General features: G+C 48.2%; 1 protein-coding gene across 2 annotated transcripts in view; it reads left to right on the top strand.

Annotated features, from left to right (window-relative positions):
• Nucleotides 1-13,387, top strand: part of TRAP1 (TNF receptor associated protein 1) — a 75,724-nt gene extending 62,337 nt beyond the window's left edge. The window contains exons 13-18 of one of the 2 annotated variants that reach the window (XM_073362771.1): nt 1,537-1,722; nt 3,364-3,502; nt 4,529-4,614; nt 11,263-11,408; nt 11,827-11,899; nt 12,529-13,387. In XM_073362771.1, coding sequence (XP_073218872.1) covers nt 1,537-1,722; nt 3,364-3,502; nt 4,529-4,614; nt 11,263-11,408; nt 11,827-11,899; nt 12,529-12,630 — 732 coding nt within the window. In that variant the 3' untranslated portion in view covers nt 12,631-13,387. Of the gene's footprint in view, nt 1-1,536; nt 1,723-3,363; nt 3,503-4,528; nt 4,615-6,503; nt 6,724-7,524; nt 8,105-11,262; nt 11,409-11,826; nt 11,900-12,528 lie in introns of those variants that run through there. The other variant, XR_012161182.1, reaches the window with a different exon arrangement.
• The last annotated feature ends 3,205 nt before the right edge of the window (nt 13,388-16,592 follow it).

Genomic DNA, 16,592 nt, shown 5'->3' with positions numbered 1-16,592 from the left:
GCCCCCTGATTGCCCTTTTGCGTAGGAGCCAGAAGGGGGACATGCCACTGCTTCCAGGAGCCGTATGCACTGGGCAAGCCCCTGACCCCGCTCCCTGGTTGGAGCACCAGAGCAGGGCAAGCTCTGGACCCTGCTCCCTGGCAGGAGTTCGAGAGCCAGTTTAAAACTTCTGGAGGGCCAGATTTGGCCTCTGGGCCATAGTTTGCTCACCCCAGTGGCTGGAAGTTGAAGCAAGACAAATATAGACTGGAAGTGAAGCATATTTTTTTAATAGTGAGAATAGAGAACCATTGGAACAATTTACCAAGGGTTATGGTGGATTCTCCATCGGTGACCATTTTAAATCGAGATTGGATGTTTTTCTAAAAGCTCTGCTCTAAGAATTATTGTGGGGCAGGTCTCAGGCCTGTGTTACACAGGTGGTCAGACTTCATTATGAGAGTGGTCCCTTCTTGCCTTGGAATCTATATGTAAACAAGAACAGAACATAATGTTCAGCTCAGCCTTTCTCCCCAGGCTTTGCTTCTCCCAGGATTCCTCACTCAGGACTGCTTAGCCCACACTCAAGGGCCATTCCCACATCCTTTGTATCCAGGAAGGGCAGCGAGTCAGCAGAACCCACTTAACCCTTTTGTAGCAGGATCAGCGCCTGCTAACAGGGCTGGGTGTTTATGGCAAATGTTGCCAGTCTTTTGCTGACATGTATATACCATATTAGAAGCTATAGTTACCCATACACCCACCTTGCATAGTGGCTAAGGCAGTTGCTCATATTAGGCTTTGTTGGTCCCTGTGGGTTACAGTATGAGATGGCTGGGCGTAGCCTCAAACTGCTATAATCACTTGGATTTGTAAAGTGCAGAGGAGAGTTTCCTCCTCTTCCTCCTCGGTCCTTGGACTGAGCTCCCTTCTGTCTGCTCGTGGGAGGGCTGAAGCCCTATGGCATGGTGGATTATCTTGGTGTCCTGGCCAGCACCCCTCTCTCCCACATTAGTAAAACAGCTACTGACAGCCCATGCTTGTTCTGAGTGCAGAGTGGCTTCACTGCCCCAGAATGGCCTGCTGGCTAAGGTAGTTCAGAGACCTGTGCAGAACCCTAAGGCGCTCAACTACTGCGGGGACAAGTGCCATAAAAACGCCCTCTAAAGAAACCAAATTTCCCTCTGTGCTATGGGGGAGAAGCTCCTCCAGCTTCACTGATGACCCTTCTGCCCCCAGGGAGCTGCTCTGTACTGTCTGGCACTGCAGGAGACCTGGGCAGAAACCAAAGCAGGTTTCCAGCCCCTTGCAAGGGAGATCACACCTCTAACAAGTTTCAGAGTAGCTCACCTTACCTGATCACTCTCATTACAGTGTGTATGGTAACACCCATTGTTTCATGTTCTCTGTGTATATAAAATCTCCCCACTTTATTTTCCACTGAATGCATCCGATGAAGTGAGCTGTAGCTCATGAAAGCTTATGCTCAAACAAATTTGTTAGTCTCTAAGGTGCCACAAGTACTCCACCTCTAACAAGGTAAATCTCCTCTCCCAGGAGGACATAGCGAAGCTGCTGCGTTACGAGTCCTCGGCACTGCCTGCAGGCCAGCTGACCAGCCTGACAGAGTACGCCAGCCGCATGCAGGCAGGGAGCCGAAATATCTACTACTTGTGTGCGCCCAATCGACACCTGGCTGAGCACTCGCCATACTTCGAGGCCATGAAGAAAAAGGATATGGAGGTGGGTGAGCAATGCACTGTGTCTCAGCAGGATGCAGTGGTGTGCTGCCCTCTGCTGCTGCCAATTGGCATCAGCACCACAGAGTGCTGTCTCTGCTGCCAGGCCTAGCTTCCTCTCTGTAGGGTCCCCTGTGTCTGGTGTATTTTATGGGCTTGCTGGCTACAGCAGATCTGCTGCAAAGGAGAGACAACCTTTGAGATACGTTGCTCCCTGCCCTCTGCATATGTTACGTCCTCTTCAGTTATTCTGTGGGGCCGGTGCAGCTTAGCAGCCCTCTGCCTCCTCTTGGCCTCAGATATTCACCCTGCGGTAGGGAGGGGATTATTAGAGCTGTCCCTTTATTCAGAAGCGAAGGGCAGTGGGAGCCTCACAAACGTATGAGTTAGTATTGGTCTGTACTGAGGAAAATCCGTTAGCTCTTGCCCTTCTCTCAGCTTAACACCACAGCAGTAAAGCTGCTTTGCCTCAGAGCCCAGCCATTGGTTTGCAATGCCTGTACCAGGGTGATGAGTGAGGAGCAGGTCAGTGTCTGGGCCTTTGGTCTTTTCCAGGTGTCCTAGGATGGTCCTCCTCACCTTTCACAGTTCCTCCCCAGGGCAGCAAGAATTCTCCATCTGCAGGCCCCTCCAGGCTACTTTGGGATCCTTCACATTTGGGGCAGGAGGGAATTTCACCTTATGCGTATTAGCAGAACCCTGTGGGATGTTCAGTTTCTCCTGGGCACTGAGCAGGGATCTGATAGGATCAGGTGGGCATATTCCACACAGTCCATTTCCTGGGACTGCTAGGGATCTGTGGTAGAGGGTAGGGATGAAATCTGGAGAACACTGAAGTACGAGAAGATGTATCTATAATCAGCAGTTTCTTGACTCAGCACTGCCCCTGCAAAGAGGAGACCTTTTCACAGAAGGCTGTTTTGTGCATGCTGAGACATTGTACGTCATGGCAGGGTGGATATTGCAAGGCAGGGATTCCCATGCTTTTTGCCGGCATGACCCCATTTTAATGAACCATTTCCTCCTGGGGTCACAGACTGTATGGAGGGTGCCACTTTGCAAAGCAAAATGGCATCCTCCCCCCTTGTATGACTGCACATGCACCAGACACGTGAGGTCTCACCACACAGAGGACACCATTTTGCTCTACAAAGTGGCATCCTCCGCACAGCATTACCTCATACGTATGGTGCGTGCAAAGTCATGCTGTGCGGAGGATGCCACTTTGTAGAGCAAAATGATATCCTCCATGCATTATAACCTTGCAAGCACCATGCATGTGAGGTCACGCTGTGCAGAGCAGAATGATGTCCTCTGCGCACTAGGGACAGCCGTGACCCCATCTGCTTGTGGCACGACCCCATTTGGGAACTGCTGCTGCAAGGGGAAGGGTTTGCACAGAGCTCAGCAATGTCGATCAACAAACCTGTTGGCCTGTTCAGTTGCTGTGTGTGTCTGGGGAGCCAGGGTGTCGAGGGGCGGGCAGTGGTGGATCTGCCAGCATTCACTTGTGATGCTCTTGCTGGCTAGCACAGCTTTGCACCCTGGGAAAGGGAAGAGGCTATTGTCCCTGCAGCTCTGATGAGCTGCTGGCAATCCTGTTCATCACTGGACACCGTGTTGCTTACTGTCCTTCCCAATACAGGTGCTGTTCTGCTATGAGCAGTTTGATGAGCTGACACTCTTGCACCTTCGGGAGTTTGACAAGAAGAAGCTGATCTCAGTAGAGACTGACATCGTTGTTGACCACTATAAGGAAGAGAAGTTTGAGGAGAGCCGCCCAGGTAGAGCATCCCTTCCCCCAGCACGTCCAGTGCGTGGCCTTGAGCTCAGCACCTACATTCTCCAGCTCAGCAGCCAGGTGGAGCTGAGCCTCCCACATGGCAGCCAAGATGGTAGCCAGTGAGAATACCCTATTTTTGTGCCCTCCCTCAAGAAAGCATTGCCTTTGTTAGGCATGTGAGCAAACTCTCTCTAGTTAGCATCCTGCCTCTGCAGTGCTCAGAGGCCCCCGTGGCAGCTCTGCCCCTGATCTGGGCAGCTGTCTGTTTGTATAGTGCCTGCTCTTGGTTTGTAAGCTGCTGAGCACCAGTTCTTGCAAGTTCCTTTCCTGTTACTTCCCCACCCTCCCTGAAGAAGGAGTGGGTGGGGATGCAGTGTCCCTTCCCCAACCAGTGCTGCAGGCCCACTCTGGGAGGCCTTTTAGCCAGCCTGCATTGTCCTACAAAGCTCCGTGGGCCACTGAGGATTCATGAGGCCAGTGACTGTAAAGGGCTATGAAGTGTTGATTATATTCTCAATAATAACACCGAGAACCATGAAGCAGGAGCATTATAGCATAGATGTAAATTCTTCTCTTTAAAATAAAAGAAATCTAACGTTGTCCTGTCTACACTGGGGTCAAAACCCTGTCTGGTAAGAGAGCAGGCCCTGGTGTGGACAGGACCCAAGCAGTTTTCTAGTTTAAAACAGTGATTAAAATATTGCATAGTGAGTTCATGGGCACCTCTGATCTATCGTAGTTTTAAAGCCAGCTTCATTTTAAAAGCAGAAACTCCTGATCCCAGGGGTGATATTGCAGCGTGGGGATTGGGGTGGAATAAGCTTGCCCTCTTTATGTATGAGGTGGTCTCTGGAATGATGCAGGCTGAGGTTGTGCGTTTGGCATGGTGCCGTATCTCTGCATCTCTGTTTGGTAAGAGAGCAGATGGATGGATATGAGAAAGGACAAAGCTGCTTTTCAGGAGCAAAGCACAGTGCTGCCCAGTGACAGACAGTACTGTAATGTAACCCATCCTCCTCCTCCCCAGCTGCAGAACGCCTGACGGAGAAAGAGGCTGAGGAGCTGATGGCCTGGATGAGGAATGCATTGGGCTCTCGAGTCACCAGTGTTAAGGTACATGTGCTATAGGATTCTAGTAGCTAAAGGTAGAAAAGACCTGTATAGATCATAACCTCTGAAAAGAGGAAGAATGGTTTTGTGGTCAAGGCGCTGAACTAGGGTCCAGAAGATGTGGGTTCAGCCACAGATTTTCAATGTGACCTTGGGCAAATCATTTAATCTCTCCGTGCCTCAATTCCCTACCTGTAAAATGGGTGTAAGAACCATTCCTTTGTCTGTCTTGTCTAGTTAGCCGTGTAGGTGCAACCAAAGGGCTAATGCAGACTGTCTGTCTGTCTGCTCAGCCTGAGCTGATTGGCAGCCCCACGGCAGCTGGGAGTATTAAAGGGCTGTATGGCAGGAGGGCAGGGTGGCTGCTAGAGAGACAGAGGTACTGGAGAGAGAAACTCCTGATAACAAAATGGTAAGAAGAGAAGCCAACACTCCAAAGAGAGAGAGGAGCAGAACAAGAGGCTGTAAAGCCCAAAGAGGTAGGGAACAGCAAGTGTCTTGAGAAGGGTTAACTCTGCCTGTGCCAAACAAAGGTCCTGAGCTGGAGCCCAGTAGAGTGGGGGGGCCTGGGTCCTCCTACCTCATACCCAGACTAAGAAGGGAGATGGAAAATAGTCAAGGACAGTGAGCGTTAGTCAAGGTCAGAGGAGTGAGTCCAAGACCGCTGGACTTCGAGTTCCTTATATTTGGACCTTTCTGCTTGCTACAAAAGGAGACAGACTGAGCAGTGACTTAGCTAGAGAACTAGGCTGCATAAGATGACAGATTCTCTTGACACCAGAAGGGCTGGAGGGTTTGTTAGATTGAAAGGACCACTGCAGCACCACTCCAGGACACAGGAAAGCGCTCTAGAGGCCAGGATGTGCTCCTACAGACACCAGTTCTTTGGCTTGGCTCAGAGGTGTGATTGTAGTCGGATTGTTCAGGTACATTTGGGTTACCAAGGAGTAGTTAGGCTAGTAGTGAACATGCTGAGTGATCAATAATGTTTGCTGGTAGAATAATTCTTCAAGTTCTCACTCTGTGAACAGTAGAGTGAACTGATACAGCGCTTCATCTTCAGAGTGCTTCACAAACATATACACCCCTCTGGGTAGAGGATCTTAATTGTTCTGCCTCTGTACAGTGTAGGTAGGTGACTGGCTTGAGGTCAGAGAAAAGGAGTCAGTGGAGCACTTACATACTGTGGGGGGGGGGCAATGTAGCAACTCTTAGGCCTGGCCTACACTACGGGGTTAGGTCGAATTTAGCCGCATTAGATCGATTTTAAAATTAATGCATCCATACAACCAACCCCGTTCCATCAACTTTAAAGGGCTCTTAAAATCGACTTCTGTACTTCTCCTTGGAGGAGAGTAGCACTAGGAATAGCACTAAAATCGACCTTGCTGGGTCGAATTTGGGTTAGTGCAGATGCAAATCGACGGTATTGGCCTCCGGGAGCTATCCCAGAGTGCTCCATTGTGACTGCTCTGGACAGCACTTTGAACTCCAATGCACTAGCCAGGTACACAGGAAAAGCCCCAGGAATTTTTGAATTTCATCTCCTGTTTGGTCAGCATGGCGAACTCAGCAGCACAGGTGACCATGCAGTCCTCCTAGAATCGCAAACGAGTTCCAGCATGGACCGAAAGAGAGAGACTGGATCTGATTCCTGTATGGGGAGAAGCATCTATGCGGGCAGAACTCCGATCAAAAAAAAGAAATGCAAATATATTTGCCAAAATCGCACAGGGCATGTTGAAGAGAGGCTACAACAGGGACACAAAGCAGTGCCGCGTGAAAGTTAAGGAGCTGAGGCAAGCCTACCAAAAAGACAAAGGAGGCAAACGGTAGCTCAGGGTCAGAGCCCCAGACATGCCGCTTCTATGATCAGTTGCACGGCATTCTAGGAGGGGACCCTGTCACCACTGTCTGTGGACACCTGAAAGGAGGGAGTCTCGCACAACAGGGAGGAGGATTTTGTGGATGAGGAAGAGGAGGAGGAGGAGAATGTGCCGCAGGCAAGCGGTGAATCCATTCTTCCCAGCAGCCAGGACCTTTTCATCACCCTGGAGCCAATACCCTCCAAAGGTGGGATCCCCGACCCTGAAGCTGGAGAAGGCACCTCTGGTGAGTGCACATTTGTAACTACAGTACAGGGTTTAAAAGCAATAGTGTTTAATGTTTGATTTGCCCTGAAGAATTGGGATGCATTTGTGGCCAGTACAGCTACTGGAAAAGTCTGTTCACATGTCTGGGGATGGAGCGGGAATCCTCCAGGGACATCTCCATGAACCTCTTCTGGAGGTACTCTGGAAGTATTCTGGAATCACTGCAGCACAAAGCATGGCAGCAAATGGTCCTGGGTTTTGGTCACATTCAAGCAACATTCGGTCTATATCTTTCTGTGTTAGCCTCAGGAGAGTGATATCATTCATGGTCACCTGGTTGAAATAGGTGAATTTTTGTAAGGGAACAGTAAAAGGACCCTGTTCATGCTGGGCTCTTTGCGCTTGGCTAAAAGGGATCATCCTGGAGAATAGCCACGCGGGGGGGTTGAGGGAGGTGTATGCTGCACATCCACCCTAAAACTGCAGCTCCTCCTTTTAAATGTGAAACCCAATCCATTGCTTGCTATGGGAAGGGATGGCGCTGCAGTTTGAAACCATTCCCATGTGTTATGCGTAAGAAGCCAATCCTGCGTACCCTTTGCCTTACCATGGCTGAATGGAAACCAGATTCTGTTGCCCAGCCGTGTGTGATGTGTCCCCATACCGGCAGGTGCGCAATATAAAAGGCAAAATGCGACCTTGTACCTAAAGCACATGTGCTGTCTGCTGTGAATTGCTTGATTCACTGTTAAAGAGTCTCCCTTTTGTTCTCAGAAATGTATCATCGTAAATTTTACTCTTCCTTTTTATCTCTTCCCAGGTGCAAATGTTTCTAGGCTCCCCTATCATCTCTGTCCCTGAAGTTATCGCAGATTAGAAGGTGAAAAAAATGCAATCGCAATGACATGTTTTCCGAGCTCATGCAGTCCTCCCGCACTGATAGGGCACAGCTGAATGCATGGAGGCATTCAGTGTTAGAGACTAGGAAAGCATTAAGTGAGCGCTAAGAGCATAGGCAGGAGAGTGGAGACAGGAGGCGATGCTAAGGCTAATGGGGGAGCAAACGAACATGATGAAGCATCTGGTGCAGCTACAGGAAAGCCAACAAGAGCACAGACCCCCGCTGCATCCATTGTACAACCGCCTGACTTCCTCCCCAAGTTCCATATCCTCCTTACCCAGACACCCAGGAACGTGGGGTGGGGAAGCTCCAGGCACCCAGCCACTCCACTCCAGAGGATGGCCCAAGCAACAGAAGGCTGTCATTCAAACAGTTTGATTTGTAGTGGCTACAATAAGCAATGTGGACTTGTCCTTCCCTCCCCCACCCCCAACCCGGTCTATCTTGTCAGTTATCTCCCTTTTTTTTAATTAATAAAGAATGCATGGTTTCAAAACAATAGTTACTTTATTTCGAAGGGGGGAGGGTGGTTGGCTTACAGGGAATTAAAACCAACAAAGGGGGCAGGTTTGCATCAAGGAGAAATACACACAATTGTCACACCGAAGCCTGGTCAGTCATGAAACTGGTTTTCAAAGCTTCCCTGATGCGCAGTGTGCCTTGCTATGCTCTTCTAATCGCCCTGGTGTCTGGCTGCTCAAAATTGGATGCCAGGCGATTTGCCTCAACCGCCCACCCCGCCATAAAAGTCTCTCCCTTACTCTCACAGATATTATGGAGCACACAGCAAGCAGCAATAACAATGGGAATGTTGGTTGCGCTAAGGTCTGACCTAGTCAGCAAACAGCACCAGCAAGCTTTTAAATGTCCAAAGGCACATTCTACCACCATTCTGCACTTGCTCAGCCTATAGTTGAACTGCTCCTTACTACTGTCCAGGCTGCCTGTGTATGGCTTCATGAGCCATGGGAGCAAGGGGTAGGCTGGGTCCCCAAGGGTCACTATTGGTATTTTAACATCCCCAACAGTAATTTTCTGGTCTGGGAGTTAAGTCCCTTCTTGCAGCTGCTCGAACAGCCCGGAGTTCCTAAAAATGCGAGCATCATGTACCTTTCCCGGCCATCCCACATTGATGTCGGTGAAACCTCTCTTGTGATCCACCAGTGCTTTCAGCACCATTGAGAAGTACCCCTTGCGGTATACGTACTGGTTGGCAAGGTGGTCTGGTGCCAAGATAGCATCCTGTCTGTCACCCCACCACAGTTAGGGAAACCCATTGCAGCAAAGCCATCCAGTATGACCTGCACATTTCCCAGTCTCTATCCTTGATAACAGAACGTCAATGATTGCATTGGCTACTTGGATCACAGCAGCCCCCACAGTAGATTTGCCCACTCCAAATTGATTCCTGACTGACCGGTAGCAGTCAGGCGTAGCAAGCTTCCACAGGGCTATCGCCACTCGCTTCTCAACTGTCAGGGCAACTCTCATCTTGGTATTCCTGCGCTTCAGGGCAGGGGAAAGCAACTCACAGAGTTCCAGGAAAGTGGCCTTACGCATGCAAAAGTTTCGCAGCCACTGTGAATCATCCCATACCCGCAACACTATGCGGTCCCACCGGTCTGTGCTTGTTTGCCGGGCCCAGAATCAGCGTTCCACAGTATCAGTCAGCCCCACTGCCACCATGATGTTCCAATTGCCACAGCTCATGCTTTCAGGAACGTCTGTTTCCATGTCTTCATCAAGATCGTCCTCGTGCTGGCGTCTCTTAGCCCTGTTCTGCATATGCTCCAGGATAGTGCGTGAGGTGTTTAGAATGCTCACAACAGCAGCGGTGAGCTGAGCGGGCTCCATGCTTGCCGTGGTATGGCGTCTGCAGGAGAGCAGAGTTGCAGCAGAAGCGATGGATGATGACGGATGCCACAAGAATAGATATTTATATAGAACGACAAGAGGACCTGCGAGGTGGATTCATGGCACCAGGAGAGTAGTGTTGCAGCGGAAGCGGTGGATGACGATAACATGGAGAGATTTGCTATTGAGATTGAGCTCATTTACAAGAGCAGGAGAGCAGAGTTGCAACGGAAGCGGTGGATGATGACAGTTAGCAGTCGTACGCACCGTCTGCTGACAGCAGCACCCAGGACACAATAGCAGCGGTGACACTGAGCTGAGCGGGCTCCATGCTTGCCGAGGTATGGTGTCTGTCATAAACATACAGCTATGGGTAGCATAAAATCCCTCCTTTGCCTGTCAAGGGTCAAGAAGCTCAGATAACCTGGTTGGCACCTGACCAAAAGGACCAATAAGGGGAGAAGATACTTTCAAATCTATGGGGGAAGGTTTTTGTTTTGTTTTTCTTTGTGTTCTCTCCGGGTCAGCGAGGAAGCAGGGCAGGGAAAATACATCTCCTAAAGCCATACCTGAACTAAGCATCTAAGATTACAAATTGTAAGTAATAGGAAGGAAAATGCGTTTTTAGCTTGTGAATTTTCCCTAGGCTAAGAGGGAGGTTTATTCCTGGTTTTTTTGTGTGGTTTTTTTTTGTAACTTTAAAGTTTTGCCTAGAGGGGGAATCCTCTGTGTTTTGAATTTGATTACCCTGTAAAATTACCTTTCATCCTGATTTTACAAAGGTGCTTCTTTTATTTTGTTTTTATAATAAAGTTCTGTTTTTAAGAACCTGATTAGTTTTTAGTGTCCTAAAAACCCAAAGGGCTGGTCTGTGCTCACTTTGTTAACCTATTTGGTCGGTATATTATTCTCAAGCCTCCTCAGGAAAGGGGGTGAAGGGGGTAGGGGAGATATTTTAGGGAAAGAGGAACTCCAAGTGGTCCTTTTCCTGAATCTTTGTCTAACTCACTTGGTGGTGGCAGTAGTACCCATCCAAGGACAAGGAAGTATTTGTGCCTGGGGGAAGTTTTTAACCTAAGCTGGTAGAAATAAGCTTAGGGGATCTTTCATGCAGGTCCCCACATCTGTACCCTAGAGTTCAGAGTGGGGAGGGAACCCTGACAGCGTCTGCACAGAAAAAAGGCGCGAAACGATTGTCTGCCATTGCTTTCACAGAGGGAGGGGCGATTGACGACGTACCCAAAATCACCCGCAACAATGTTTTTGCGCCATCAGGTATTGGGAGCTTAATCTAGAATTCCAATGGGTGGCGGAGACTGCGGGAACTGTGGGATAGCCACCCACAGTGCACCACTCCGTAAATCAATGCTAGCCACGGTAGTGAGGATGCATTCTGCCAACTTAATGCACTTAATGTGGACATATGAAATCGATTTCTAAAAATGGACTTCTATAAAATCGACCTAATTTCATAGTGCAGACATACCCTTAGGTAGGGAGATAACGGCAGAGGCAGAATTAGACCCATATCATCCAAGCTTCCCGCCCTGTGCTCAGTGTCTGTCTGTCTCTCTCACTCACACACACGCACTCAAAAAGGTACTGTTCAGGCCGTGGGCTTTCACCCCGTTGTAGGCAGTTTCTTGAGTGTGGGTGTCAGTTCTCTTGGAGTTTTGTGTAGTTTCTGCACTGAGGAGACATCCTCCTCCTTGGCCGAAAACCAGCCTTTGAGCCCTTCGTTATCCCTGACTTCTGAGCTGCCTGCATTTCCCATCCCATCACTGTTTGTTGTTCCTCTGACAGGTGACTCCACGACTGGACACCCACCCGGCCATGATCACTGTGCTTGAGATGGGGGCTGCCCGCCACTTTCTGCGCATGCAGCAGCTGGCCAAGACCAACGAGGAGCGTGCCCAGATCCTGCAGCCCACACTGGAGATAAACACGGGGTGAGGTGGGGCAGAGCCAGAGCGCTTCAGCTTGGATGTTGTGCAAAGGCAGACACCGGCTGGCATGGCGAACTTGAACCAGCTGGGATCCTCCATTCTCTTAAGTGCTGCAATTATGTTGCTGTGTCTTGGCCTGTGGAGCTGTGCACAGTGACGGATGCAAGCTCACATGATGTCCAGCCTCATGGGGGTCCCACATCAGCTACCCTCTGCATTATCCACCCCACAGGTTATGGGGCTGGGATGTGGAAGGAGGTAGGAAGAAGATCACAGGTAAAGAGGCAGAGAAGGGAACTTTTGACCATAAGGGAGGCATTTTGCTATTCCTCCATAGCGCCTTGCTCCTCTTGTGATCAGTGGTGTTGTCATGCGTCCAAGGGGCACTGCGACGCTGTGTTGATCTCTCATTCTGTTGCAGGCATGCGCTGATCAAGAAACTCAGTCAGCTGAGGGTCAGCCAGCCCGACCTGGCCCAGCTGCTGCTCGATCAGGTGAGAGCCATGTCTGCACCACCATGCTCCCTGGGCAGGCTGCCATATCAATGGGCAGTAAGGGAGTGGGCCAAGGCTGTGCTCCTGACCAGCTGGAACCAAACACCCAATGGTCCCCATTCTAGGTATTTTTAGTCCTGCATGGCCCAGGGTCCATTTTTTCGAGAATGTTGTGATGTCATCCAGGAACGTGGCTCAGTGTTACCCACTCTGACCCTACTGCAACTCATGTCTGGTGCAGAGCTAGGAGCTATGCTGTTCACGCTGCGGGGTGGACTGGGCTTGGGAAAAAAGGGCAGGGAGGGAAAAAGCAGAGAGAATTCATAGGCTTGTCTGTTGGAAGCACCTGGCATTTAAGATGGGTCTTACCATCCCCTCCCCACTTCAAAAGTCTGTCTGAAACCGACCAAGACTCCAAATGGCACGTCACACTCACATGCACTCCGGGGCATGGGGTGCTGGAGAGAATCCCTGGGCAGCACCTCTTCCTATCATATGATCCCCCCAGATGTGTCTTGATGTGTATCCCATGATCTTCTACAGAGGAGCTGCACTTCTCCATTTCATACCAAGGTGGCTCCTGCTGCTAATAACATTCCTTCTCTTCTCTGTGCCCTTGTCTGTCTCAGATTTATGAGAACGCCATGATAGCAGCAGGACTGAATGATGACCCCAGACCTATGGTGAGCCGTCTGAATGAACTCCTTACCAAAGCCCTGGAAAAACACTGAGCCCAAACTGATCGAAAGGGCAAGCTCTGTGCCAGATGCCAATCACTGTTTCCTCCAGCACAACTGCTTTTGTTGTTGACTGTTGGAACATCGGTCTGTTCCCAGACTCTGCTGCATGGGGTAGAATATCTGCATCTCTGCGTGACATCTAAATATGCTTCCAAGTTTCACTTTATAGGGAGGTTGCAGTTGTAATTACTGGACTGCGTGCCCACACAGAGTCCCATCGTCCTGCTGAGACAAAACCTGGAGATTACTGCTAAAATGGTTTGCCAGGATTTCTACGTTTGGCCCAAAAGTCTTAATTTCATATTGATTTTAGAAACAGCCTTTCCCAACAGAGCAGTTGACACCAGGAGTCCAGATTAGCTCCCCATATGCCCACCCAGGAATTAGCCCTTGGGCTCAGAACACCAGCCTTCAGCACTAGCAAAATGCATTAGCTTGTCAGGAAACCTCCACCTCTGCCTGGCACCTAGGGCTTAGCAGGCACAAGGGTAGACTGTTGCCATTAGCAAACACAGGTACTACTAATGCAACAATGATCTGTCAACAGAGTAGTGTAGCGGGTAAGGCAGCTCAGCTGCTGGATAACTAAACTCATCCCTGCAGCTGGGGAAATATTTGACAAGACCACTTGACTTTTTGGACAGTTTCCAGGGTTTTTGCTTCCCTTGTGGTATAATTTGCATGCCCCTGGTAATCTCTGTTGTTTATTTATGTTAAATAAATTCCTCTTCATTTCAAGGTACCTTCATCATGGGATTTTGCCTCATTTTGTTCTATGCTGTGTCCCAGGTCTGATAGAATGATAGTTCTTAACCCTTCAGACAGTCCCCAGTTCTGAGAGGCAGCAGGATCCTAGAATGGTGGGCGAGGGTTCCCTCTGCTGGTGGGAACATGAGTGGATTAGGGGAGGCAGCATAGAGGGAAATGGAAGGAAGATAGGAGGCACTTTAAGTTCTTTGCTATGAACCCTTATTCTTGTCCTTAAGGGTATAAGAGCTGAACTCCAGATTTCTAATGTGTGCTTGCTACCCAGCAGAAAGGGCCTGAGATAGACGAGTCATCATGGTCTTCCAAGTTTGTTTCTCAGTTACACATGGACAAATCAGTGTACAAGATTTTTTTTAATAACTGAAAACTCTGCAAACTCAGCATGGGCTCTGAGAGTCAGGCCAGGGTCTTTCTGGTTCATCCTTAAATCTCCAGTAATAAGATTCTGTAAGTAGAACTTGGTTAATGATTCTGGTGCTATGTGAGCCAGAATAGATGTCAGCTCTCTCCCAGAGCTATGTGAGCTCGGCAGGTGAACACAAATAAGTAGTAAAAACTAGTCACTAAATCAGCATTTATGATGCTGACCAGATAAGATCCAAGAGTAATGTAGTGTCATTTTTACATACTTACCTTAGCCTTCAGTTTTACTCAGATGAGGAAGAGTAGTAACTAATGGCTGATTGGTCTGGGGACTGATAATGAGAGTAGAAACTTTCACCTCTACATCTCCAGGATTAACCCAGACCAGATAAATGATGACCAGTGTCATCACTGACTGAAGTCTGTTCAGTGGCTTATATGAAATGAGTGGTGGGTCATGGTCCAGCTCCCAGTAAGATACATGTGGTATCTTGTCACTGTTTGTGATGGAATTCCTTAGTCATTTAAATGAGAAGTATCCAGTAAACTATTTTACACCTAATCTGCGTTATATTGTGTATAACAGTAAGAGTGCAAATGAGCTGGCATATATAGGCCTCTACATTTGCAGCCAGTAGTTAATCTGTCATTAAATGCCTCCTTCCATGAACTGAACCAAGACTGCACCGTTGTTTAAAATATATTCCTTAAAGAGAGGCAACCTTCTATGCAGAGTCCGTTAATAGATATATTGGATCATTCTACCAACAAATCAGTGCAAGTATATAGCAATGACAGGTTATTACTAGATGCTACATGTATATCCAGGGCTTGTTAGAACTCTGTATGATCACTGGAGAAATAGTATGCTGTCCTGTACTGCTGGAGAAATAATATGCATCCATGGAACTAGACTGTATTGTAATGTGTTGCTATAGCTTTTTATGGAAACAGAGTGAAGAAATGGAAATTTCTGGTGAATTCCTGATAAGTACTCACCTGCACTCTGGCCATTCAGAGTTTGCTGACAATTGCTGATAGTGGTCGGGGAAGGTGTTGCATAGTGGAATGAATCCTTTTGGCTAAGTTGAAGTTCAGTGTTGGTTTACAAAACCTATGTGTTCTATCAGGAACTAAATCCTCCCCTGGGAGGGGCATAAACTCTTATCTAACAGGCTATGATCCCATGAATCCTGTTCACCAACCAGCCTTTAGGGCCCTAACTTTGTGGTTGAGAGGTGACTGACTAAAAGATAGAGCAAAGTAACAATTGTTCAGATGAAAACCTGCCCCCTAGCCTTTGTTGTGTCAGTATGAGAAGGGGCAATAAACGGTGTGTGAAGGCAGTACCAGCAGCATGCAGCAGAGGGTCAGACTTTAATCAGAAAGTCACATTTATGATCATGCTATATCAAAGCAGGAGATGTATCACGTATTCCTTATTCCTGACCCATCCCATCCTTCTGCATTAATGATGGCTGATACCAGAGCCCTGAAGAAGGGGAACAGAGACTGCCCATGCAGCAAGAGAAGGGAAACAACTGAGTCATGATGTGATAGAATTAAAATGATCTATTGACGTATCCTTTTGATGCAGGACCCATATGTTTGCAAAGGTAAAGCTGTGCCTGACAGGAGAGGCAATGAGTAGCTGAGGCAGGCAGGCTTTGTGAACATTTTATGCACTGTTAGCATTACAAAGCATAGGTGGGAAAATGAGATGTAGCACCATTAGGGGATGAACAAAAACTACTGACCCGTTGGCACTGCCATGCTATGGATGCAAAGGATTTGCTTGACAACTGGTCTGCAAATTACTTTGAGTCTGAGGGGGGCTCTTCATAGTGAACAACAGAGGCTCCTTCATTAACAAAAGTGGTGTAAAGGATGAGCTGCTCCAAACATATAGGTAAAAAAAGAGGCACTTGAGCTAGGAATAGACAGCCTAGTTTCCTACTTCCACTCCATATGGGAACACTCTATGCAGAAAAAAAAACCATTGTATGGAACATGCACATTACAGCAGAAGTTCAATATGGAGGGTGGCAGCAAACCAGCGTTGTCAATTGTTGTCTTCTGACCACATTCCTTTCATGCAGAGGTACTAAATTATTCATCCTCCTTTGCATTTGCACCAGCAAACTCTTTCCATCCAAGCAGGTATTTTTTCTGGACTTTGCAGACAGAGCAGAGCAGCCTCTGTGATTCCTCTAGCAAGCAAAAATCAAACCTCCCAATAACATTTAACATCCTGCAATGTTGGTGGGTAGTTTTGATGGATGGGCCACTTGGTTCATCCTTCCTGATGTATTCTGCTTTCAACTGTGCTGCTTAATTCCATGTCAGATTTCACCAGGACCCAAGGTGGGACAGCATTAGGGTCCTCTGAAATGCTCAGACCCCATCCATGTTGTTTTGATTCATGGCTACAAGCAGTAGTAAGTCCGGGCCTACACACCATTATATTGATAAGGTGTGATTTTATTCCAAGTTAGTTAAACCACTGCAACTTGTGTGTGTGGGCTATCTATTGATTCAAAACTGGTTAAGATTGTTAGATTGTGCTTTAAGCTCCACTGATCTAAGCACTGGTTTAACTACATTGGAATAAGTTTAAACCAGTTCAGATTCTGTGTACAGATGAGCCCTAAGTGTTTATGTAGTTCACAGAGGTAATAAATTGGGCTCTCAAGCCTCCTCCTTTTTCTGAGGCTGGTCAGCTGACCCACAGGCAGCACTGAGGAGTCACATACATCCTCAACACAGGAGACGTAAAATGTTTATGGGCAGTGAAATCCAGTTTGGAAGGATGTGTCTGAGAC

The sequence above is a fragment of the Lepidochelys kempii genome, chromosome 10 (assembly GCF_965140265.1).
Source record: "Lepidochelys kempii isolate rLepKem1 chromosome 10, rLepKem1.hap2, whole genome shotgun sequence".
NCBI lineage: Eukaryota > Metazoa > Chordata > Testudines > Cheloniidae > Lepidochelys > Lepidochelys kempii.
The sequence above is the reverse complement of the archived record's forward strand: the minus strand, read 5'-3'. Positions and strand labels throughout refer to the sequence as shown.